The sequence below is a fragment of the Phocoena sinus genome, chromosome 2 (assembly GCF_008692025.1).
Source record: "Phocoena sinus isolate mPhoSin1 chromosome 2, mPhoSin1.pri, whole genome shotgun sequence".
Classification (NCBI taxonomy): domain Eukaryota; kingdom Metazoa; phylum Chordata; class Mammalia; order Artiodactyla; family Phocoenidae; genus Phocoena; species Phocoena sinus.
The window spans coordinates 133,869,106-133,894,657 of record NC_045764.1 but is presented as its reverse complement, the minus strand read 5'-3'; the positions used below and the strand labels follow the sequence as shown (position 1 = coordinate 133,894,657).

The following is a 25,552-nucleotide window of genomic DNA, read 5'->3' as shown; positions in this document are numbered from 1 at the left end:
TGGACCATCCTGGCAATCCTCCCTACCTTTCTCTCTGGGTTTCATTCCCTGACAGGGGCTCTGTGCCTGGGTCTACCTGCCAGGACCCAAAAGGCCCATTTGTAACTAACTACCATCATAATCTTGTCCAATGGTGATAGCTTCACCCAAAGATTTAACGGAGACAAAACTGAACAGCAACTTATAATAAACATCTGAGTTAAGAAAAAATTATCAGGACAAACCATACATAAGGTTAGATTAAAACAGATAAGGCAGGATGACAGTGTGGTCCAAGCAAGTTTTTCTATGTGGAGATGCCTTCTATTTAGTATAAATGAAAACATTACTTAAAACAAACCAAACAAAAAACCCCCCCACACACAAAAAACAAATTCACACTCAAAAAAGGGGATAAAAACTAGTATTGAGAACAATTATGAAAATGACCAGAAATGGCACTTTTCATCTGCTGCACAGGGGAGTTAATATCATGAAAACTTAATCATAATGAAATATTTTGTCAAACAGTATCTGTTCCTGTATTAAGAAATTAATGCTGGACTTCCCTGGTGGCTCAGTGGTTAAGAATCCGCCTGCCAATGCAGGGTATACGGGTTCAAGCCCTGGTCCAGGAAGATACCACATGCTGCGGAGCAACTAAGCCGGTGCACCACAACTACTGAGCCTGCGCTCTAGAGCCTTCAAGCCACAACTACTGAGTCCGCATGCTGTAGCTACTGAAGCCCATGCGCCTAGAGCCCATGCTCCACCACAAGAGAAGCCACCACAATGAGAAGCCAGCGCACCGCAACGAAGAGTAGCCCCCGCTCGCCACAACTAGAGAAAGCCTGAGAGCAGCAACAAAGACCCAACGCAGACAAAAATTAAAAAATAAAAATAAAAAAATTTATTAAAAAAGAAATTAATGCCCATATGCATAACTTTGAGTTCACAGAAACTAAACACTTAAGGTGGTAGAATTAAGGATTTCATTTTCCTCTTTATAGTTTCATGTATTTTCCACATTTTTTGGAAAGAAGTTTTAGAAATAGAAATAAAGATTAAAAACTAAAAACTGTTTAACATAGTTTTTCCTTCTGAATTAGTATCCTGTTCATGAAACATGAGCATAACTCAAAGTTACTATTGACTTCATCGAGATATGGCTAGTTATATGCTTAACTAATAATTGAAGTGAGGATGAGAAAGAAATTTTGCAGAAAGTAAGAATAATATTATGCCTTGTCTATATGAACCCAAACCTGAAGATATGTGAAAATATTTGAGTAACTGAGTTTACTTTTAATCTGCATTAGTGATACTACACGGCTATTTATATTTTGGTTATCACCAAAAAATCTTAGATATCAGCATTAGTATACATGTTATCTATTTCTCTACATCAGAACTTCTCAAGTTTGGCACCTGCTGACATTTTAGGCCAGACAGTTCTTTGTTGTTGGGGGCTGCCCTCTGCATTCATTATAGGATATTTAGCAGGATTTCTGGTCTCAGCCCACTAGATAACAGTTGTGGCAACCAAAAGTGTCTCCAGACATTGCCAAATGTCCCCTGGGGGGAGAAATCACCCCTGGTTGAGAACCACTGCTCCATAGTAAGTTGTCACTCTCCAAATATTTTGATTATCTTTTTAACAGTTACCTATTACCATGGCCACGTTAATCATGCCATGATTCACATTGATCACAATTATCAAAGAAATTACAGATTTACCCCGGCACTCAGGGTTACTATTAGGCTATTAGACGAAGCCTGGGAATATTCAAGGAAAAAAATTCCTATGATTAGAAAAATAAAAGATTACACAGAAAGAGCAAAGATTTTGGTTGTACATTGGAATCAAATTACATTCATTTGTTGAAGTGGTCTGAGTGACTCAAAAACATGCAGCAGCTATCATTCACTCAGCAACAACACAACAGATATATTAACACACATTTTGAAAAGGAAGGATGTTGCTTCATAGGACAATACTGCTAATATGTAAGAAGAGATGTTGGTGACTCATCAGATAGTCAGGCATGATTTTTTTCCCCTTAAATGTTTCCTATCATTTTTCTTACTGCTTTTTTCTACTTAAACACAGGTTCACTGGCACTCACAGTCAAAATTCTGTTCCAAAACTAATCTTAAAAAAAAAAAACACTAACCTTAAAATTAAATATCTTACTTTTATTTCATGTAAATAAATTATAAATGATCACAGTTAATAATATAAATAATAAATACTATCTGCATCACCATTCTTTTAGATTGTAGTGATTCTTATGTCTTCACTATGAATAGGGGATGGTCTTTTGTCTCTTCTAAATGTCCCAGTCCTCATGGGATAATTAAATATGACCTAAAAGCAAAATAAAGTTTAAGAGGATTTTTTTTTCAGATATGCAGCCTTGATTTGTACCGTTGTCCTCCAATTTCCTTTTTAAATTTTCAAAAATAACATGTGAGTTTTAAAACTTATTTAATTTAAAATGACTCTGTTTTTAAAAAAGAATACACTGCAGTGGGATGCCGGGACTGCATTCATCCCAGCATGCCCCACCACTGTTCTTTGGATGGCAATCACAGGACCCAGACATCAAGCTGTGGAGGAGATTCTTCCAAGCAACAGCATCTGGCTCTTTGGCAAACTGAACAGGCAGTTGCCCTGGTGGCTTTGGAGTTGCCTCTGGGTCTGTCACAGGGTAAGGCTGCTGATGGAGTGTCTGGATTTTCATCTCCTTTTCGTTTCACCATCCTTCTCATACACCTTTCTGGCGTCAAGAGATCCAAGAACATCCATAAAGCAAATACTGCCCTCCTTAAGTCTAATGAATTTCTACATAAACACTGTCGTATTAAAGAAGTATCCCTTTCCATTGCCCACATCCCTTACGAAAGTGTAAAAATAGGCAAGCATTCTGGCAGCAGCAACAGTAGCATTCTATTTCACACCCCACCTGCCGAGAGAATCATAAATTAAATGTTCTATTTTCAGTCCTGGGTATTTTAGGCCTGCATTTTCACCTTCTTTACTTGTAATAGATCTCTTTGCCAGTTAAATTTAATAAAGTCATATTTATAATATGAATAGCTACCTAATCTCATGGAAACTTTTTTTTTCATTCTCAAGATTTCAATCTAAGCTGGCAAGGTGGTATAAAGACTATAGGGGCTTAGTTAGAAGAATTTATGGCACTTTAAAATCACAAGTGCAGTCCCTGGAACAAACAAACACCTGAACACAAGAATCGGCAGCTCTAGAACAAAGGGGCTCTCATATCCTCTTAGCTGTACAGGAAATTAAAAAGGCCAAATTTGGAAAGTAAAGAATGCATTTTTGGATGTTTTTCGGATATTTGAAAAAAAACAACCCTCTAAATACTTTGTACCAAAGGTAGTAATGAACATGGCCTCTCTACAGACCACAGGCTACTCATGGGTGCCATGACCCTCAAATCATACCCAAAAGATAAAATAACTCCTGGTGAAGAGGTGGCTCAAAGGCTCTAGTGAGACCAGACAGACATAGATCAGTAAGATTGCTTTATAAGAGGTAGCATTTAATTCCTCCTGCTAGAGTTCATCAGAAAAAGGGATGCTTTATGCACTGACCTCCTCTATAGAGACTCAGTTCTAATGTATTATCATTTGATCACATTCAATAACTCCATCAATGACCAATGGAAAAATCCATGGTAATGTCTGTTTTATGGATGGAGAACAAACTAAAAAGAAGGGGGAGAAAGTCTTTATAGGAAAGACTATATTTGATTGTAAGTTGTTACTTTGGAAATCCTAAATTCGCAGGGAAATAAAACTCATCACAAGTAGTTGAAGCTAAAATGGCCAAAAACAAACTAATAGATATATAATAACTATGTCTAGTCCAGAAAAAGAGACTGAAAAAGTAACTGGTACTTATAATCATTTTGAACACTTTTTGTTGCATTCTCTTACAAATAAGATTAAAATGTAGTGATGCCACGCACACATATAGTCTATCTTTTAGATATCAGCTAAAAGAATATGCAGTTAAATCTCAAGGTTGTGTTTATTCCTATCTAAAAAATTATCTTCTCCTGGAGAGCACATAATCTAAACATATAATAAAATGTACACTCAGTTGCCTTTTGATTTTATTTTTTAGAAACAAATCAAATTTGAACATTAAGAGTCATCAACTTTTGTCAGTTAATGCAAACAACTCCTACAGCTTTCCCTAGTACCACTGCTGTGGATGATCAACACAAGTACTTACACCTTAGAGCAACTGACAAATCTCTCCATGCTTAATTTTTGCCTTCAAAAATCCTCTACACTCTAGAAACTGGAAAAATCAAGATGACTTCTGCCCTCAGGTTTGGGATGGTGAATTTTCCAGAAGAGGGTAGATAATGTAAAGTTTTAGATCAAATCCTTATTAGAACTATTTGCTTTTGCTTTAAATGAGAAAAAGAATTAACTTAGTTTATGGTCCTGAGCATGAATCTCTAGGCATAACTTCTGACAACTGCATAATACATAGTAGGCCCCTGAATATGTTTGTTGAATGAATGAACAAATAAATGAATATGAGTTCATGTTGCAATCAACTTTCTAAAAATACTTATGCTCTGGAGACTTCTTGGATTGATAATCATACATCTTTAGAGAAATAAGAGATTTCAATGGAAAATTTTGCACGTGAAAAATGTTTATCCATCCTGCCATGTGTGAATAAATTGGTTGATAGACCAAACTGATCCAAATGTGCAACAGGATTTAAGACTATATGGTCTAATGCAAAATGTTTTTTGCTTTTACTGGAATGTAGTTGACTGAGGTTGTATCTACCCAATGTCAACTACCAGGGCATTTAAAAATATTCCTTAATGATAATGGAATTATTTGGTTTCTCTCCAAGTGTTTTAACATAAACACAGGCTTACTCAAGGTGACCTATTCCTTGGCGAATACCTAGTGTCTACAGAATACCTCCTTGTTAGAAAAAGACTTCACCCAGCCCTTTGCTACTTCTGTTGTTTTACTGAAACAGTAGGGAAAGGTCAGGATAAATTAAAGGCCATGATTCTATTGATACTCAATATCTATAAATCATGCCTGTTTCATCTGTGTTTCTTTGACCTATTTTGTGCATCAAATACAAGAGAGCACAACCGGACGAAAACTGCTTTTCAAAAAGTAACTCAGAACATAGCATCTACTTTCAGCATGGTCTGTATGTCTCTTAAGTGGTGACTGTCATATTCAGAAGCTAAGTATTGGATGCAATTATATCTTTCACTTTTTGCTTGTCCATTAGTTGAATAAGCTGCCAGAAAACTGCCATTTAGGCTAAGAGCTACTATCTGTTGCTGAACTAGCTTAAATGGTATTCAATAAATGATTAGGAATGTCATTATTGAGTTGCTATCCAAAGTCACACACATGCTAATAAAGATGCCTCCAGCATCCATAGGTCAAATGCCAAGAAACAGATCCACAAATACAAGTTAGTCTGTTGTTACTCTTATGTTATTGGGCAAGTATGACATATAAGGTTCAAGCTATCCCAAGAAGAGAACCACTTCCTGCTGGTCTTGTGACCTGGTCATTCCCTTGATACCCAGCTGACACACATGGCCTCACCACCAGTAGAAACCAAGGCTTGTCTGATAAATAGTAACTGGAGTACTTCAACGTTTGCAGTCTGAAAAAGGCAGTCCAAAGGAACAGGAAAAGCTCTAGATACATCATATAGACTGAGGTGGGGGAGGAGGGGAGAAGGTTCCCAGACCATGACAAATAGCTGATAGCTGGCTTCCATCAAAGGAAGGTTACAACGCTCTAGAGCAGGGGTGCCCAACCCCCAGGCCACGGACTGGTAGTGGTCTGCAGCCTGTTAGGAACCCGGCCGCACGGCAGGAGGTGAGCTGTGGGTGAGCCAGCAAAGCTTCATCTGCCGCTCCCCAACGCTCGCATTACCGCCTGAGCCATCCCCCCCACCAACACTCCGTGGAGAAATTGTCTTCCATGAAGCCGGTCCCTGGTGGAGACAAGGTTGGGGACCACGCTCTAGAGGTCCACCTCTCCTGAGGGAGGGAAAGGAGGAGGCTGGGGTTTTAGGGGAAACTCCATGTCTGCTTGTCTTCAGAAGCTTTGAGAGGCTCCCTGACCCGTGGGCAGAATCACGAAAATGGCAAGTCTGCAGGAAGTCTGTAGATGAATAGATGGAAACAGGAGGGAAAGTGGGGTATGATTGAGGGATAACAAGGCTGGCCCAGGGACACTGAGAGCTGCAGACGGAAGTGTGCATTTGTGGGAGGAACTTTCCTGTGAGGCTATCGTTCAAGGAAAAGGCATGTGTCCAGTTGGGCCTTGAAGGATGGGCTCCTTCCTCCTCGGAATTTGTGTGTGAGTGTTCTCAGGGCAGCCTTGGAAGCCTGACTACCAGCTCCCCTCTGGTCTCCCAAGCACCTCACACGGGCCCAGACCCCAGCAGTGTATCTCTCCCCGGAGCTATGTGTGGCTGGCCAGTGCGAGAAGCCTCCAGAATTCTCCGAAGGAGCTCGGCCCCCGGCCCCCACTAATCCTTTGGTGAAGGGAAGAGATCTCGTCTGAGTGTGCCTGTTAGCCTGCGGCCGCCTGCCCCACCTTAAGAGAGTGAGTGATACTGATGGAGGGGCGCCACCCCCCGCCCCCAGTTGCCTGAGCCTCGGGCTGGGAGACGGCGCTGGGGAAGAGACCGGGGCAGAGCGGGTTCCGAGGGCTGTAAGACTCCAAGCAGCAGGCGTCAAGCCTCTCGCGGGCGCCGAAGCACCTCGTAAAAACCTAAATCGAGATCACCCCTTCCCCAACCTGTAGTCGTCCCCGGGGCTTGGCGACCGCTAGGGCCGCCCTCGGGTCCCCGCGCCCCGGAGCGCCAGGCTCGGCCGTCCGCAGGGCCACGCCTGGCACTAGGCGCCGCCGGTCGCTCCGCGCCCAGGCTTTGGGGTCTCCCCGCGCCCAGACTTTGGGGTCTCCCCTTCGCGCGCTGGCTCTGGCAGCTAGACGCTCCGGGTTCGAGGCGGCCAGCGCGAGGCCTGAGTTGGCCGCCCTCGCCGGGGAAAGGAAAAGCCAGAGGTGGCCGCCGCCTCCTCCCCATTGCCCAGCCTGGCGTGCTCGAAACTAGGAAAGGTTGGGATCCCCCGCGTTCAACACATACGCACGCGCGAGCACACACGCACACACTGAGAGAGAGAAGCGCGTGCACACGCACGCTTTGCTCTCCTGTCCAGAGTTGGAGAGGGGGCGCTTTGGCAAACTTGGTCGACCCGCCGGATGACCACTTGCGCACAGAGGCCCCCCTCCCTTAAACTCTCAGTTTTAGAAGATTCTTTTTCCCCCACGACATTTCCGTAAGTGAATCAAAGCAGAATCCAGTCTCCGAGACAGCCCCGTCCCTTTAGGTAAACTTCTCAAAATGCACCAGGTGGCCCTGGGTCTCCAAACCTTCCTGCGCTCGGGCGCCGCAGCGGCCCTCGCCGGGCTCCGCTCGCAGGCTGGAGAGCGCCAGGTTTGCGCGCAGACACCCGCGGCTGGGGCGCCTCCGGCCGGGTGGCGCTGCCCAGGACCACGCGACCCGCGGGAAGGGGCGCCCGGCCCCGCGCCGCACTTGCCTAAAACTAAACCGCCTGATGACAGCCGCTCCTGGCGCTTACACATTAAGAAACCCAAATTAAGAAGTGGGTGAACTGGGGAAGGAGGGAGCCAGGGGAGTTTGCACCCTGTATCTCAGGTATGAGCACTTTTCACTGACATTGATGCAACTGCATTAGAGTTAATGGCAGCAGCCTGCTTCTCATTATTAATTGTCTTTGTGTTTGGATAAAGTATGTAATCTTCTCAGCCACACCATTAAAATGGGTTGCCTTTTCAATTAAGAACTGTCGTGAGCACAGCAGTCAATTTTCCTAATGAAGATGCATTATATTTTAACATTTTTTTTAAATAAAGGAAAATCCCAGGTTTTTATTAGACACGATTATGGAGAAATACAAGAGAGTTTCTCTAAAATGTATGCGACCATGTAGTGCATTAAACGCCAGGCTTTTAAATAAATTGAAATTTCTGCAGATAAAAGGAAAGCATGAGTATCAAATATGTTCAAACCCGCTTCATTCAGATTTCAAAAAGCAAATACGATGAGTTCATTTTTTTCAAATGCACTTAACAGATATAACAATAAAAACAAGTCAGTGACTGAAAATATGCCTGTAAACTTTCGGGGGATCCCTTCTAGTTTAGAGATAATTTGCAGATCTTAAACTAAAGCAGTGATGTTTGTTGAAAATGCACTACGCACATTTAGATAACATGCAGTCTTTGAACAAATACCTCAGCTTGATCATTAAGGGGCAAAAAATGTTGGGGCTGTGCACTTACAATTAGTTTTTGTTTATCTGTTTTCTTCCTTGCTTTCATATTTCGTCTTTAAAAAGAGAAAAATTGAAAGCTAATGACTCTAGCAGAACTGCTTAAAATTCTACACCTTTGTGATAAGCAACTTTTCAATTATTGTAAAAAATTAAAATCGCAAAATTCTAATGTCGAAGTTTAAAAACTGGTCAGAAAGTTCATGCCTGGATATGAAAGTGGAAAGTTTGCATCCGTGAACAAAAATGAAAAGTGTGCGCTATTCATTTTCTAATCTTGGGAATATGGGTGCCTGTAGTAAAAAGGATCTGTCAAGATCTATGTTTTCTTTGTTAATAAAAAAAAATTTAAGTTACTGTATTTTGCATATGAAATACTATTTTAGACAAACAATTCCTCTTTTTTCTTTCCCCATTCAACGTGAATCCTCTCAGAGGAGCCACATTACAGAATAGTGTTGGAGGGAAAAAAAAAATAAGTCAAATTCTTCTAAATAGAAGAAAAAAGTTCCCAACAACAGCCAGGCTTTTTTTTTTTTTTTTCTTTGTAAGGCGACATCAGTTGGTTATTTTGCAGACATGATCTTTTCCAGGTTTTAGGTGTTATGTCTTTTAAAAACTGAACTCTTTTTAAATCAACCAGTCCTTAAAATGATCTGCAAAGGGTGGGAAATTAGATTTTCGATTAAAACCTTATCCCATCTCGAAGGATTACTTTATATTGATTCTTAAATATGGCTACAATTGATGGGCTCTAATTAAAAATCCAAAGGAAAAGTCTGCCGTGCCCATATAAAAGAAGCTTTTCATATACGGGAAATAAAGCTTGTAAAAGGTTACAAATAAAAGATTAGAGATTTATCCAAACTAGTTTAAAGCTTCACTGTGGTTTTCTTTTCTTCTTTTTTTCCTTTCTTACAAAACCATTCCCGGGTCTTTTTTCCCCCAGTTTTAAATGAAGTTTGCAAACAGGCAAGATATTGGACTGTAATGGTGGTTTTATATCAGCTCTGTAAGCTCAAGGCTGCTGCCTGCAGTAGAATTGATTTCAAGGAAACTTCAGGACCAAGAGATGAAAATTACATAAACTGACAGCTACCACCCTTCAACAGTCCATCCACATTCCCGTCCACACTCTCCTGACACCCAAACCCACACTTCCACCCCTCACATTGCTCTCCGTCTCTCACAGTCACACATGCCCTTCCTATCCCTCACCCTAACCCTGCTCTGCACACACCCTTGGTCCTCATGCGCTTAGGGACAGGCGCATAGCTTCCAGCTCACACTCAGCTCATAAATGTCTCACAGCCCCACATCTCGCACTTGTCACACAATCTTAATCCGTTTCATTCCGGAACAACATGGTCCTCTTTTCCTCTTTTTTTTTTTTTTTTGCATTTGGAATTTGCCTCCGACTCTTTTATCAGGACAGCACAATCCTATCTTTGAAGTCATTTCTTTCCCCCTTACCCTCTTTTTTCTGAAGCACCAGCAATGCAGGGCATAAACGACCCAAGCTTAATTCATAAGTGATCTGTGGCCTTCTTTTTTTCCCCAATTCTGCCAGCATCGCCAATCTTTAGCTCTTGTTAAAAAATTAATTAAAGTTAATCTTGTCAAAGTTTTTAATAAAGAAGTATTTTAAAACCTAATGAAAAATGACTTCTTTCTAAATATCGTGGCAGTTCTAAGGCAAGATGTGGTCCCCCACTGTCCACTGAATCACTGAAAGGATTGGAAATTAATCTTCATATTTCTGAAGTAAGTGTTCAGGGAGTCTAACTGGCTCCTTCCCCCCTGAGAGGCTGTGTTCTCACGGAATATGGGTTTTGTTCTTCATCTTCTTTTTTAATTAGCCGGAAAGAATCCTGAGATCTCTCTCCTTCCTCATCCCACTCCTCCACTCCCCCACACCACCATACTTAATAAACTTGGAGGAAAGTTTGGAATATTTTAAACTGGCCTGGCATGTGGGGTGGAGAATGTAAGCCCAGCTAGCACCAGACGTGCATCTAGATTTCGAAATATGAATATCAGCCATATTTTGGAAACTGCATGCAAGCTCTGACAAATAATTTGATTCCCCGTGTACTGGTTTTCTTAATTTACCTTCTGAATGCTTACATCCCATATTTATAGCAAGATAATTGTACTCATGGCAATTAAAAACCATCCAGTTGTTAATGAAAATTACTTAAAAACATAAAGCATGCTACTAGAAGTCAGATTCATAGGGAAAAATTTAAAGACAGAGGACACAGGAAAAAAAATGTTAAACATGAACAGAGAAAATAAAATGACCACATAGTAAGTGTACTGGAAGTTCAAGGACTTACAGAAAATCGAGTTAGACTTTTCATACAAGGAGTCTTTTTCTCCCATCAGGTGTCTAAGGTTTTCAGTACAACAGCCAGCAACCCCCACCCCCACCCCAAAGCTAGTGGCTTTTGTCCTGAACTAGAGTAGGGTTTGTGGGGACTGTACCTGAGCCCGGCTGTCTGCAATTTCCAAATTGGCAAGAAGAGACTGGAAGATAAAGAGCATGATCTTACAGGTGAAGAGCAATTTTGCAACTTTTCCAGGAGACACCCAGGAGAAAGCTTGCTTGCTACCAACTGCTGCAGAGTCTGGGCAGAATTCCTCTAGAAAGAAAAAGAAAGTCTTTTCCCACCCCCACCCACCCCCCCGCATGCCTCTCTCTGTCTTGTTCTCTTTCTCCTCTCTGTCTCTCTCTCTCTCTCTCTCTCTCTCTCTCTCAGATCCAATCTTTTAAGAGCTTCAGCACATTGCTAAGCTAAAGGGAAATTCTCTTTGATAAAGCGCTGTTTCCAGCTTCTGGGTTTTAAAACCTAAATCTATATTCAAATCTGGCTGAAGGTGTGTTCTGGGATTTATGAAAGCCTCTTAAAGGGGTAAATTTACCAAACCGTGACAAAATCATCACAATCTTACTTTAGACATCTGAAGTGGATGAGAATTTTAAAGAGACCCTTGTTTATTTAACACTGTCCATTTCCAACTCGTGGTTTATTGGCCCCGAATTTCTGCGAAGTTACTAGACGAGAGGGCAAAGGAGAAGCGAGAGCTGTCTGCTCCCGGCCGCTGGAAGGGGAAAAGCCCTCCCACGCCCCCAAGGCGCCGAAATCTGCCCGTCTAACAGAACGGGGAAATTTTCAGGGCGATTCAGCTGCCCCCGCCATCTGAGAAGACGTCAGGCTGGAAGGGTTTCCCACGACTCCGGACCCCACTGCAGATAGGTCTCCCGGTCTACAATTTTTCACTCACTTTGTGGAGATCACAAGCGCGCGTTCTGATATTTCTCCACCTCACCCCGCCCCCATTGCCCCCAAGCCCTCCCTCCCGCCCTTTCCCTCCGCCAGCTGCACAACGTCCATTTTTCCTTTTCGTTCTTTGATGCTTTAAACATCACTGTGGTACAACTGGGGGGAAACACTGTACTGTCTTGGGGTAGCAAGGAGGCTCTGGCTCGTGGGATCGGGGTGGATTTGCCCTTCCTTCATCGAAAGCATGGTGACTGGCCCAGAGCTCCCTACCAACGCCGCACGGGCCAGACCTCCTGGGGCATTTCTACCCCCCCTCCCCAATTAAAGGCCTCAGGGCAGTTGTCAAGCATTTTAGTACAGTGGGGGTGGGGTGAGAAAAAGGGTCCGTACTCACCCTCCCCCCAGCCCGGGCCCCCTGAGAGAGTCTTGACTCCTGGGAACGCGACAGCCAACGGGTCTCTTCGGATTGGAGCGCTCGCGGAGGGCCCGGGAGGAGATGGGTAGACCCCGGGCCGCTCGAGGTCTCGCGGGGACCCGGGGCCCAGAGCTCTAGAGACACCTGCGAGGCTGGCCGCGGCCGCCGAGTGTCCAGCCTCAGGCCGAGCCGGAGACAGAGCCCAGCCAGGCTGCCGAGCGCTGGCTGCCTCGTGCGCACTCCCGTAATTCGTTAATTGCTGGAAATCCCAAGGACGGCCACTTTTGATTACACATACAGTATAAGAACCGACAACAAAGCGACGAATTAATTAACCAACTTCATTAACATAGGTCCCCAAATTAAAAGCGGCGAGCTGTTTCTTTGGCCCACTTGCCGTGGCGGCGTGGTTGGAGGGGGGAGGGTGTTCAGGAAGAGATTTTATATTTCTTTTCCGGCTTTGGGAGTTGTGAGGCAGGAACTGCTTTCTGCTCTCCGCCCCCCACTCCCCGCGCACCCCGCCCCGGCCATTCACACACCCTCAGCCTGTCCACTGGGGCCTGCACCCCACCCCGCCCAATCCGTCTAGGCTTTTCTGGGGACTCAGGTCTGTCGGGCCCCGCTCTCTGTGCCAGGCGGAAAAGTTGGGCTGGGGTTCGCTCTCTCTGGCTCGGTCCCCGGGTGCCGACCCTCTCCAGCCGCTGGGCTCCCAGCCCCCGGCTCGGGCCGCGCGGGCTCGGTTAGTTCCAGGCCCTGCCGCGGCTGGCGTTGGGGTGGCGTTTGTTTTAACGCAGAAACTCTGATTATTTCCAGCGTGGGCCTCCCACGTCCCCTCCCTCCCTGGGTATCCTGCCGACCCCACTCTTACAGCCCCGAATCCTGACCTGGCTCCTGCTGTCTCCCCAACTGGCCCTGGGGTTAGATTCCGGGATTCGTGTTCTTTGCAGGCTGCCTTGGGCTTCTTAAAACTCTAAAAACCCTGCGCGAAAATCTGGAGCCCGGGTCTCTTGCTTGGGGGCCGGGAGACGTTTATAGGGACATAAAGAATGAGAGAGACACTGAGTTTTTGAAAATAGTTTGTTCTTGGACTTGGGTATCTGCATCTCTCTTGCCTACACGCCTACGCTTCACTCCCAGGCCTCCTTTCTCTACCCTTCCCGGTCCCCTCAGCGTGGTCTGACCCTGTTTGAGACCGCAGAGTCGTGTTTTTAACCTTCAGTCTCACTAGCTTTCTGTGTCTGTTCTACACACTTACTGCTAGCGCGGAATGTGATAACCAGCTATCTCCCACGCTCACTCTTCTCCAACCTTGACTTAAATACTTTTATCTTCCCATATTAAGGTGTATGGGTTTCCTTTCTCTCCTTCCCTAAAACAAAAGCAAAAACAAAAGAGGGGGTGGGGGGAGAAGAGAGGAAAGGAAGAACAGGAGAAGGAAAGGAGAGGCCTCCCTGTCCATCATTTTAATTATACAATAAGTTCACATGCTCCGGCCCATAATGTATATTTTAAGCACAGCCCAGTGTCTTTCAAGAACATTCTGGTAATGTCGGAGGCCTGGATTTGTTGCCTGCTCGTCCCCCCGTGCAGCAGCGGCCTGTTTTCCTCCCCCTGTTGTGTGTTTTTATTATTTTCCCTCTGGCTTAGATGTGTCAATCATTCTCTCCCTGCCATTGGTTGGAGAGTTTGCGTCAAAAAGTTGCCAGAGAGGCGCTTTCTCAGCAAATCTCCCTGAGAGCGGAACCGACCTCAGCTCCAACTCAGCCTCCACTGTTATTAAAAATAAAAATCGCTAGAGAAGCCCTCCTCACGTCTACTTTGTATGTATCACAGAGGGGCCCACGCGCGTTTCGAACTCGAGCGACTTTCCTTCTTTTCTGTTCTTTAGAAAAATATTTTTTGTTGTGTTTGACTTTTCATGGAAGGGTGAAGATTGCAAGGGTTCTAACCCAATACTCTTGATTTCTTTTAGGATAGCTGGCTATTTGGAATTTTGAAGGATAATTTGATTTTTCCCCCCCAACCTCCCATGTGGCTCTAAGGTAAGTGTCTGTCTGTCTTGTCTGTCTGTCTATATCCATATCTACGTGTCCCTCTGTCTACCATCATCCCAGTGCCTCTAATAGACCCACTGATGCACCTTTGAGAACGTGGAGTTCTTCTGAAGGTTGATGTATTTTTTTTCCCTGGCAAATTTTTGAGGTGTAATAACGATCACTGCGAAAAATTTGTGATCTGGAGATAAGGGCGAGAGTGAGAGGAAGGGAGGGAGCGCGCTCCGGGGGTCGGTGCTTTCGCAAAACGTCGTGGAAACCCTCTGAGTCCGATGTGGGGTATTTTGAAGGGGTGTTGTTTGTGGTTTTGTTTTATGTCAACGCCCATTCTGGGCTTCTCCCTGCTATCTTTGCGCTTTGGACATCACATGTGGTTGGGGTCATTTGGATTGATCCCAAGGACGTTTTCAGAGTCCGAGACAAAAAGATGCAGATGTAGCTAGATGGATGGATGGATGGATGGTGATGATGATGATGATGTTGTTGTTAATAATAATTTGGGCGCCTCCGCGCGCCCAAAGCCCGGCTTGCCGGCGGGTCGGCGGGCGCCGGCGGCCGCCGCTCAAGCTCCTGCCTGTCCCTAATGAACGTGAGAGGAAACCCGAGAGGATAACCGAGGAGGCGGGGAGCGCCGGCACCTCCTCCGCCCCGGCGCTCGCCGTTTGCTCTCTTCGGCCCCCTCTCCCCCAGCCAAGAGCAGCTCACCAAGGTTCTCGGCCTCTTCCAGAGGGCCTTCAAATCTCCTTTTTCTTTTTAAGCACCACTTCCCCTACCCAGGGGGGAGAAAACCCGGGAGTGCCATATCCGCCCCCCCCCCCCCCCAATGGCTGTTGTGTGTTGTGGTCCTAGACCGAGCGAGCGTGGAAGAGTCGTTTTCCAACGTGACTGCCGGGGACGGTTCCGGGCCCGCCCCTCGCAGCCCTCGGCGCGCACCTGGGGCGGGCAGAAGTGGCGGTGAGTGGCCTCAGCTCCGCCCGAGGCCGCACGGAGCCGGGGACTGGAATCCTTCCGGTGGGAAGGCGGCCGCTCGGTTTTCTCGCACAGGGGCCGCGGTCCGGCCTGCTTGCGCGTTCGCGCGCTCTGCTCCCAGGCTCGGGGACACCCGGGCGGCGCGGGCCGGGTCGCGCCGGGGCAAGCGGGGCGCTGAGGCCCAGCCTCCAATCTCGGTCGGCCCGGGGGAGAACCAGCAGAAGGTCTCAGCCGGCACCCAGCCTCCGCAATGAGTCGCGCCTCAAACTCCGAAGAAGTCTTCGTGTTGAAGCGTTCAAGTGACTCTTGAGACCACAGTCTGGTTTCAGGACACACTTTTTGAAACCCAAGTCCCCGTCAGAATCCCGCCGAGTCGGCTTTTTCCTCTTTTACAGACCGAAGTGGAGTGCGGGGACAGAAGGCCGAGCCGCGTTGCCCCTTGAGTGGTGGATTGCTTGGGGAGGGAACGGGGAGGTCACTCCTGGAAATTCTCCCTGCATCCCAGAGCTTCGGGGGTCAGGATTTTTCGTGCTCTCCTCGGGACTTTTTCTCGTCACCAAAGTTATTAGCACAAGAGAGGAGTTGAAGAGGAAACTCCTCCCCCCAAAGGCAGGTAGATACCCAGACCTCTGCTCTCAGAGCTAACACCAGGGCTTTCTCCTCGCCATAATTAATAGTCAAGGCCAACCCTTTTGGCACGTTTCTTCCTCCCTCCCTCGCGAGTGGCAGCGTTGTTTGATTCCCTGAGGCCAGAAACTTTCACTCGAGTTCGCCGGAGGGAGGCCCGCGCCGGCTGTTTTCTGCGCTGCCCGCATATCTCCTTTTTCTTTCTCTCTCCTCTTCCTTTTCGTTGTCTTCCGAGCCGCAGGCAGGTCGCCAGTCCGCGTAGTTTTGTTTCCTTTCCATCATGCAGAAAATTAATCAGCCCGGACGAGAAGCAGAGCTGAGCACGGCGTCCTGTAATTAAGGGACGTGTGCCCTTCGGATTATCTCGTTAGTTTATCAAGAAAACATTTATTATAATTAATTCTCGGACGAGGTAATTATTATTGAGCGAGGACACAGCAACTGGTAGATGGGCTCCTTGGAAGATGAAAAAAAAACAAGGGGGAAGGGAGGAGGGGGGAGGGGAGCGACAGATTGCACGAATTGACCGTTAGATATAAGGCAGCGCGGCCCGGGGCGGGCAAGTGGAGCAGGACCTCGGGCGCCGGGGCTGCGAGGCTGCAGGGCTGCCGGGCAGGGACGCCGGACCAAGTCACTCGCGCCCGGAGGTGTAGGCGCCAAGCGGCTGCGCGGACTCGCCGTGAGACCGCCGCCCGCTCCTTCTAGGTAGGAGTTCTCCAGGGGCCACCTCCTGAGCAGTTGTTTTGAGGCTTGTATTTTTGAAAAGGGATTTCTTTTTCCCCTTCTGGGCTCTGCTTAGAGAGGAAGGGAGAAAGGCTTCCTGGCAGGGCTTTGAAAGTTAGATGGAATTGTCTAAGGCCTCTTCTTTGGAGAGCGCATACCTAGGCTAGCTGTGGCGAACACGTCGTAGTTTTGTTTTGTTCCTTTTTCTTTTAAAGATGTATCCGGTAGTAAATGGAAAACAGTCTATGCCGGGAATTTTGGTCATTTTTCGATGGTAGAGCAAAGGAGCTCCAAGAAGGATCTCTGTCCTGTTGTTTTCTGTTTGTAACTGCTTTTTATGCTGGAATGTGCTACTTTAATGTGTGATGTGTCAGGCATTTCTAATTGGGTGAGAGCTATACATGTAAGAACACTTCCATATTTCTCATGTGCACATCCGATATGATTTCAGTTGTTTCTATAGTAGTTCAGAACTTTCCGACATAGTAAGTTTGCATTAAACAAGAAAGAACTCCAGCTTAGAGGCTATTAAAACCAATACATGACTGTATTTTAAAGCAATATTATTTTCACAGCCTCCAAATAACTATCTTGAAAGGAAAAGATAAAACATCAAGTCTTTGTTGTAGGAGCAACTAAATTAGTTCTACTGGTGAGATAATACAAACTCCGACAAGGGCATTTATAAAATTACATTAAATTAGATCTAAGGGTGGAAAAGCATGATTTTTGTGCTATGAATTTAAATCAGGAAGAAGTTGCAGTAACTGGGTTCCCTCTGTGGAGTTTTGTGTCTTGATCTCTTAAGCAATGTAAATATGAAAATCTAGAGTCCTTAAAACTCAGTAGGACCTCTGTAAAAGTAAGAGGGAACTTCTCCTAATCTTGTGTCCGCCATTTTGAAGCAATCTCTCATAGTGTCAAAGTTGCAAAGTAGAGATCCATGCAGGAGAAGTGCCACCTTTTAGGAAAATAAAAGCCAAAATTGCAAACAGCCAGTCTATAAACATCAATTTTGGATCCCTTTGCTTGGGGGAGTGAGAAATACTCAACAGAATAAAGTAAATAACTTTTCTTTTTCTTCCTTCCTTTTCCCTCTCTGAGCTCTTTTTCTTATAGGATTTTAGGACACTGGAAGGGTAGGGAGAAATTCTATTAGTTTCACAACTTTGGGGGTTTGTGTATCTACTTTCTTCAAAACTAGAATGTGCAGAAAGGCGCAGAGGAAACTCTGCTGTAGCTGCTGAGCACCCAAATGCCCGAAAATTTGCCTCCTGCAGGATCAGCAGCCTCTACACATCAAAATCAACATGGAAGCGGCTTGCGCTACAAATGTGCACTCTTTCTACTTGCAAATGTGGGAGCCTGTCATTATCTGATTGGTGGGATTCTAACTTTACTTCAGAATTCCTAGCCCACCCTGTGCCAAACTTGAAGACTTTTTTTTTTGCACTGCGTTTAAATATTTGATGGATGTCGATAAAAAGTTAAATACTTGCTTGTTTAGCTTTAGTTCTTTAGACACATATAATCAAGTTCTCCAAAACCCTAATAAATCTGTTACTTACCTCGAAATCTAATTACCCAGACTACTAATTAGGTGAAAATGATTACTGGAAATGACTTCAAATGTGGAATAATAGTGGTTGAGAAGTTTTCTCAAGTTTGCTGTTTCGCAACTTGGTATTTTAGATGTTAAGTGCACTGACATTTTAGGTTCGCAGCAGTTGAAAGTGGTAAAAAGCTAAGATAATTAAAATCTGCCTTGGAAAGGCAACAGTCTGGGGAGAGGTAGATGTCTTGAATTGTTTCTTTGTTTCTCACCAATGGCCTTTGTTATCTGCATTATTTATTTAGCCAAAGAGTTCTTTGTCTCTGCAAATGGCCCCAATCAAGTTTTGTTTGAGACAATTAGCTAGTGCCAGCCAAGGAGTCCTATGCAAATGTAGGGATAGGAATGCAATGTGTGCATTTGGAGGCGTGGGGTTTTGTTGGGGCCGGGGGGGGGGGGGGGGGGGGAGTGGGAGGCAGATTGTATTGCTTTCTTCGGGTCTTTTTTTTTTTTTTTTTTAAATTTTGGCTGGGGGTGGGGAGGACAGGTTTATCTGGTCTCTCTGCATCTCCTCTAGTTCTGAGAAGCTGGGGAGGGGAGCGGGGTAGTGGGGGAGGCTTTGCAAGTCCTTTAAAAGCCTCTGCTGTGCAGAGCCCGGGCTCTTCTTAAGTTAGTGGTGGAACGTGGAAGAGCTGCGTCCTCCGAAGCGGTAAACCAGCACCTCTGTTTGTTTGTTTGCTTTGCCTTAGCTCCAGCGCTCCAAACCCACCCACCAGGACTCTGAATCTGTCCACCCCGGGAGAAGCGAGACCTTCCGGCTGGGTCCCCCGGATTTGGGCCGACTTTGCGCCTCCAAACAACCTTAGCATGATGTCTTATCTTAAGCAACCGCCTTACGCAGTCAATGGGCTGAGTCTGACCACTTCGGGCATGGACTTGCTGCACCCCTCGGTGGGCTACCCGGGTAAGTGAGCCCCGCGGCACTGCTGCCCTGCCCTTCCCCACGCCCGCTCCGCGGGGCTGTGACACTCTTTCCCCCGAGCATCGGGGTTGGCGGTGGCGTCGCCCCCGCCCCAGCTCCAGACGAGGTCTCTACTGGGTTTTCCTTCCGAGAAGCTCAAAGCCACAGGGCATTTACCGGCCGAGGAGAGGACAGGGGCTGGGGGAAAGGGAGTAGGTGGATCTACAACGTAGGAGTGGGGCGAGGAAGGCTACTGCCCTTGTCATTTGGGCGAGGGGACCCTGCCTGTACCTCGAAGTCCAATTCCTCGGAAGTGCCCTCTTGGCGAAGTCGGGTTTCTCATCATAAATTCTCCCCGCCAAGCCTGGGGCTTCCCCTCTGACCTCCAGGCCCTTAGCCTCTAATCCTTAGAGGTGTGATTTACCCCGGGTGTGAGTGCTTTCCTTTCCGATAAGATCTGTTTTTTAAAATCCTCCTAGAACAAGAAGTATGAAATATGCCCCCATTTGAAAGATGGAGGAACAAAGGCCCTTGGAGTCCTAAAAAGCCTAGATCTCGGGCAGAATCGAGATTTGCCCCATCAGTTCGAGCTGCCAGTCCTCAGGGATCCTTTGACTTCACAGAGTGGGGTTTTTGTGTTGATGGTTTAGGGGTTGATTTTGGAGGGTTCTTGTTTTTTGTCCTCCCTATTTTTTTTTTTTTTTTGGTTAGCTTTCGAAGAGACCCTCTGTCTGGAGCCATCTCCGACATCAGGCGGAGTGGGGCATTCCCTGGAAGGGGCAGTGTCTGCCAGAGGAGCCGAGGCCGGGAGGGGGTGGGGAGGACACGGGTAGGGTCCGGGTTGAGCTGCTGCGAGGACCAGGGGAGTGCTGAGTGTGGGCGTGGCGGGAGTCGGACACCCGCAGAGACCCCTGTGACTGAGAAGCTGCTCCTGCACCCTAAAGGGCCCTGGGCTTCTTGTCCCGCAGCCACCCCTCGGAAACAGCGGCGGGAGAGGACGACGTTCACCCGGGCGCAGCTAGATGTGTTGGAAGCGTTATTTGCGAAGACCCGATACCCAGATATCTTCATGCGGGAGGAGGTGGCGCTGAAAATCAACTTGCCCGAGTCCAGGGTGCAGGTAGGGCAGATGTAGGTAGACACAGCCATCCTTCCTAACCGTGCCACCCCTCCCCCCAGCACTGTATTTGTTGAGGACCCAGGAGAGTTCCAGGTCTTGGAGAGGACCAAAGGAAGGTTTTAAACTAAACGCTCGGCTCCATCGGAAGCCAGTAAACTTTTCTCTTAGGGCCCCTTGAGTGTCTGATTTCTCCTCGTGCCCCTTTTTGTCCCTCCACCCCCACCCAGTCCTATAACCAACGTTCTTCCGGTCCAGTTGGCAAGGTAAGACTGGTGATTTAGCTGCAGTGGTAAAGCACAGTCCTAGAACCCTTGGACCCCTGGTGGACAGAAGCCCAGCCTTGGCAGATTTCAAGGATAGTCACATAATATTTTAGTTCTTCCCTTCCCCCGTTGGAAATCCCCCCTCCCATTCTCATCTACTTTTAGGGGTAAAAGAAGCTTAGCTCCTGCATAGTTCCAGTATTTTTACAGATGAAGAAATAGAGTAAATGACTTGCTCAAGGTCACATGTCAGTTTGGTGGTAGAAGAAGAAATTACACAGTAAGAGTGTTTTCTTTGACTTCTTAGGGGTGGAACAGAATTTGCTAGATCTGAGCCATTCACCAGATAAAATATCAACATGGTATCCCAATGATACCTTCCCCGCTCCCCTTACTCCCCCTTAACTTGACCTTAAGCTGGAGAGGAAAGTAAACTCCCAACTCTTCTGGAATGCAAGTCCCATATAGATTTCTCTGGAAAGAAAGTTCAGCACCTAAACCACATGTACACCTGGGATTCCCCTTCAGCTAGGACACATCAGCATGAACTGCAGATCAAAAAGAGCCTTTTTCAAAGTCAGAAGAAATTTTAGCACTTGTGAGGCTTGAACTAAAGTCTTAACTGAAAGAAAATAAATGGCTCTGCATGGTTGGTGGTTTGTGCTCAGCCTTCACGGCATCATGTTTACCACAGTTAAGACACCCATATGGAGAGCTCATTCAAGAGGACAGCTAAGAACTTTTGCCCAGAAAATGCCAGTAGCTTCCCTGATAAGCGCCCCCTCACACAGCACCCTCATTGCAGAACATGAAGAAGGCTGGTAAAGAGAATTTTCAAAGTTACACACAGAGGCAAAGTTGACAAGCCAATGAACATAATACAGTAAACAATCTATGTGTCAAGTGGCACTACCCTGAAGGCTCAGACTTGAGCCTAGGAGAGAAGTCTGTCTTTGAGCTCAAAGCAGAGTATATACGAGTCACTCCACTTACCATAAAGAAGGTTTTGGCAAATAGTAGCTTTCAGACCTTCTTCCTCAACAGGATCATTTCTCCTGGGGGCTTTCTTCTGTGAGTCTTTCTAGAAGAGACAAAAAGTAGAGCGATGGAACCAACCTACATATTAGTAGTTGCTACCTGGAAGATGGACTGTAAACTGTTTGAATTTAGGCTGTTCTTGCTGGCATATAACAACAGATTATTTTCCCTCATTTCTCTTATGTTCCCATCCAAAAGACATAGAATAGGTATGTTCTATTCCATTGTGAGAGTGTTCCAAAATGCAGCTGGGTCTTATGTGTATGTGTGTATTTGGGGTGAAATAAGAGATAGAAAAGTGAGGGGGAGAATTTTTAGTCATCATTTGGGCGATTATCTTAAATTTTACTGCTCTGAGCTGGGAGTAAAGCAGGGTCAAATGCTTTTAGATAGAGCCTCCCCAACTTTCTTATAATTCCAGGAACATATATGAGAGTTTCACTGGCAGGAGAGATTGTCTGCTAAGCTCATCTGTCCATCTAGGACAGATTTATAATCTGGGAGCCACTCTTTTCCTTAAGGAGTCACTGAAACCATGTTAAAGAAGTTTCTTTCCCTTTCAAGGTGTGGTTTAAGAATCGAAGAGCTAAGTGCCGCCAACAGCAGCAGCAACAGCAGAATGGAGGTCAAAACAAAGTGAGACCTGCCAAAAAGAAGACGTCTCCTGCTCGGGAAGTGAGTTCAGAGAGTGGAACAAGTGGCCAATTCACTCCCCCCTCTAGCACCTCAGTCCCAGCCATTTCCAGCAGCAGTGCTCCTGTGTCTATCTGGAGCCCAGCTTCCATCTCCCCACTGTCAGATCCCTTGTCCACCTCCTCTTCCTGCATGCAGAGGTCCTATCCCATGACCTATACTCAGGCTTCAGGTTATAGTCAAGGATATGCTGGCTCAACTTCCTACTTTGGGGGCATGGACTGTGGATCTTATTTGACCCCTATGCATCACCAGCTTCCTGGACCAGGGACCACACTCAGTCCCATGGGTACCAATGCAGTCACCAGCCATCTCAATCAGTCCCCAGCTTCTCTTTCCACCCAGGGATATGGAGCTTCAAGCTTGGGTTTTAACTCGACCACTGATTGCTTGGATTATAAGGACCAAACTGCCTCCTGGAAGCTTAACTTCAATGCTGACTGCTTGGATTATAAAGATCAGACATCTTCGTGGAAATTCCAGGTTTTGTGAGGACCTGCAGAACCTCTTTTTGTGGGTGATTTTTAAATATACTGAGCTGGACATTCCAGTTTTAGCCAGGCATTGGTTAAAAGAGTTAGATGGTATGATGCTCAGACTTATCTCCTGATCAATGTCCCGGGAGGCATAGAAGGAAAAATGAAAGGCCTTAGAGGGGCCTGCCAACCAGCTACCTGAAATGGACAAACCATTTGATACTTCAGATCCTATCATAGTTTTAGATCATTGGTTTTACTGATTTGCAAAGTGATCGAAAGCATTCTAGCCACGTGCAACCAAATACCACCAAAAATAAACAAACAAAACTAAATTGTGAGGGAAAGGAGGGAAGGACGTAGCCTTCTTAAGCAGAGGTGTTCCAATGTCGTAGCCAATCCTTGGTTGAATCTTAGGAATGGACAGTGTCTCAAGCTCACTCACGTTTCATGACCAACTGGTAGTTGGCACTGAAAAACTTTTCAGGGCTGTGTGAATTGTGCGACTGATTGTCCTAGATGCACTACTTTATTTAAAAAATAATGTTCATAAGGAGTCAATATGTAGTTTAAGAGACAATCAGTGTGTGTCTTATATAAATGGTACATCTGTGGTTTTTAATCTGTGCTAGACTTCAAAACTGTGATCTCCTGTTATTGTATGCAAACTTGAACTCCACCTCTGCAGGGGTTCTTCTGTGATTAAATAGGTTATAATTATAAGTAAATTCAGAGCAACTGAGTACTTATCTAAAAAGATTACCTTTGGCTGGAGGTGAGCTGCACTGAAACTTTACAACAAAATGTCTCTGGACAAGGAGAGTGAGAGAAGAGAAACAAAAGGACACTAACTCATCTGTAATTTGCTGTTGGTAAGCCTAGCAGTAAAGAGACATTGGTCAATTGCTCTGACCCTGATGAATTTATAAACTGAGATCATCGTTGTTTATGCTTGCAGATGTTAACTGGAAAAGTTATATATGCATAAACCTTTCTTCCTGGATTTGGCAGATATGTATAATTATATTAAAATGGTTCTAGCACAACATTGGGTCCAGTTTAATTATATACCACCATTTATGAATGAGAAGCCCACATTCAGCCACTCCTTCCCAAAACGTGTTTTTCTTGGGTCAGAGAGGGAATTAACAAACTTTATTTTTAAAAAATTTTGAGGGGGGGGGCTCATCTATGAATGAACAAGATATGAATGACCGGTATGTCAACTTTTTGTGACTTTCATTAGTACTGCTCCAAAACTGAGTATAGAGAGCCTAATAATTAAAAGCTCTCCTTGCTTTTCCCTCCCTACCAGATAACCCTAACAATTTCTTAGGCACTTTACTAGCATGTCTTAACACAGATCAATTTTTTAAGCGAGAAGGGGCGAACTGTAGTACCTCAGAGAAAATGTGAATGACAAGAATTCCTTGTTTCTATTCTCTTATTTGATTTAGGGTTTTTTTTTTTAACCTCCAAAAATATCTGAGGTAAACATGAGAGGGAATGTAATCAGAATCTGAAAGCAATTCAGGCAGAAATGATTTCTGAACAAAAGAGTTTCAGAAAAGTTTTAAAACCTATAATTTCAGTAGTTGAACATAAGGTACCCTGGTCAGGTTTTTTTTGTTGCTTTTTTTTGTTGTTTTTAGAAAGTGCTGAGGGAAAAAAAAAATAGGTCTCTTCTCAGTCGTACCTGCATTTTGTAAACCAATCACCAGAAAAGACAAAATGGGCCAATGATTATGGTGCTTCTCAGGTAAAAGCAATATTTAATTTCATTTTAAACTCCTTATGCTCTTAAGTCTGACCAAAATTAAGCGATTCTTGATTGTAACTTTTTAAATGAATGTTAGCGGTTGCAACCATTTTGTTTTCTGGCTGATTTCCCCTTCCCTGGCTGCTGCACAGGCTGTCTTGAGCCCTACATGAGATCTTGTCTAATAATTGTTTTTGTTTTGCTGCTAAAGGAAATGAGGAAATGGAATAGTTTACAGTCAACAACTGAGGCACAACTTGATGGCAAGATTTTCTAGTACCTACTGATAATATTCACCGTACCGTAGTTTACAACTGGAATGAGATTGGGGCTGGGGGTGGAGGGTGCAGAGAGAGAGAGTTAGAGAAGGAACGAACATGAATCTTTGCTTTATAGCTGTCCAGATACTGGGTCTCATGCAAGGAAAACAGATCCTCAATAATTTCTCACACGGCCTTCAGTTTTCAGGATGCCCCACAAAGGAACAGGAAAGATTACCCTCTCTGTAAAAACAGTAACAACCACCACAAACAGCGGACTACTCAGCAAATCACGCGGTTAGGTTTCTCTCCCCGTACTTTAAAAAAGAAGGACGTCAGAAAAAGGCGCCGAGCCCCCTCCGAAACTAATTTTTCCATCACCTTTGCACAACTTCGTTTAACAGACCACGGAGTTAAATCCCTTTGAATTGACGGCGAAGGAGAAATGAATTCCCCCTGACCGCGGGCAACGGAGGGAGGGCAAGGGAGGCGGGGAGCTAGCGCGGGCTCCCACGTCCAGAGAGTTCCGGTCACCGCGCCCTGCCAAGACCCAGCTTTATGAAGTTTAGTCCAATAATCGTCATTAGTTGGTACTGAAATGACGCCACCCTCCAAAGGCGTCGGGGAGCTATTTCAACTGATTGCTGGCGATCAACAAAGACTTGAATGTTGACGTAACCTTCGTTTTGAGGGGTGCAGGTGAGGGTGGGGTAGTTTGCTTTACAAAGCTCTGTTGTCCCAAACCTTTATCTTTCCCACAAAGATTCTGGGCCCTTTGTATTTCACCTCGGGAGTGTTTCGTCCCTTCACAGATAAGAGAAATCCAATCAAGTCAATTAAGTTCCGGCTTTCGAAACCTCGGAGTTTGAGATCATGGTCAGTTTCCTCAACTCCTCTCCCACTCGCTTCCCTCTAATCTCACCCTTCCTGCGGCTCTCCACTCCCTCAGCCCCGGGCGGCACTGCGAGGACGTG

The 25,552-nt window shown here is 45.6% G+C and overlaps 1 protein-coding gene across 2 annotated transcripts; it reads left to right on the top strand.

The window, feature by feature from the left end:
- Positions 1-13,803: 13,803 nt before the first annotated feature.
- On the top strand, positions 13,804-24,427 carry OTX2 (orthodenticle homeobox 2). 2 transcript variants are annotated; one of them, XM_032623406.1, is made up of 5 exons: positions 13,804-13,903; positions 14,056-14,125; positions 18,758-18,972; positions 19,938-20,089; positions 21,955-24,427. In XM_032623406.1, the coding sequence occupies exons 3-5, from the start codon at positions 18,876-18,878 to the stop codon at positions 22,573-22,575; spliced, it is 870 nt and encodes a 289-aa protein (XP_032479297.1). In that variant the 5' UTR covers positions 13,804-13,903; positions 14,056-14,125; positions 18,758-18,875; the 3' UTR covers positions 22,576-24,427. The 2 variants fall into 2 exon arrangements, with proteins under 2 accessions (XP_032479297.1, XP_032479296.1); XM_032623405.1 differs by having other exon boundaries at positions 19,914-20,089.
- The last annotated feature ends 1,125 nt before the right edge of the window (positions 24,428-25,552 follow it).

What these genes read in the sequence shown, in the direction of transcription:
- OTX2 (XM_032623405.1), top strand. Translation starts at nt 18,876, where the DNA reads ATGATGTCTTATCTTAAGCAACCGCCTTACGCAGTCAATGGGCTGAGT. An exon ending in CCCCTCGGTGGGCTACCCGG is followed by an intron (nt 18,973 to 19,913) that starts GTAAGTGAGCCC and finishes TGCACCCTAAAG; the next exon opens with GGCCCTGGGCTTCTTGTCCC. An exon ending in TGCCCGAGTCCAGGGTGCAG is followed by an intron (nt 20,090 to 21,954) that starts GTAGGGCAGATG and finishes TTCCCTTTCAAG; the next exon opens with GTGTGGTTTAAGAATCGAAG.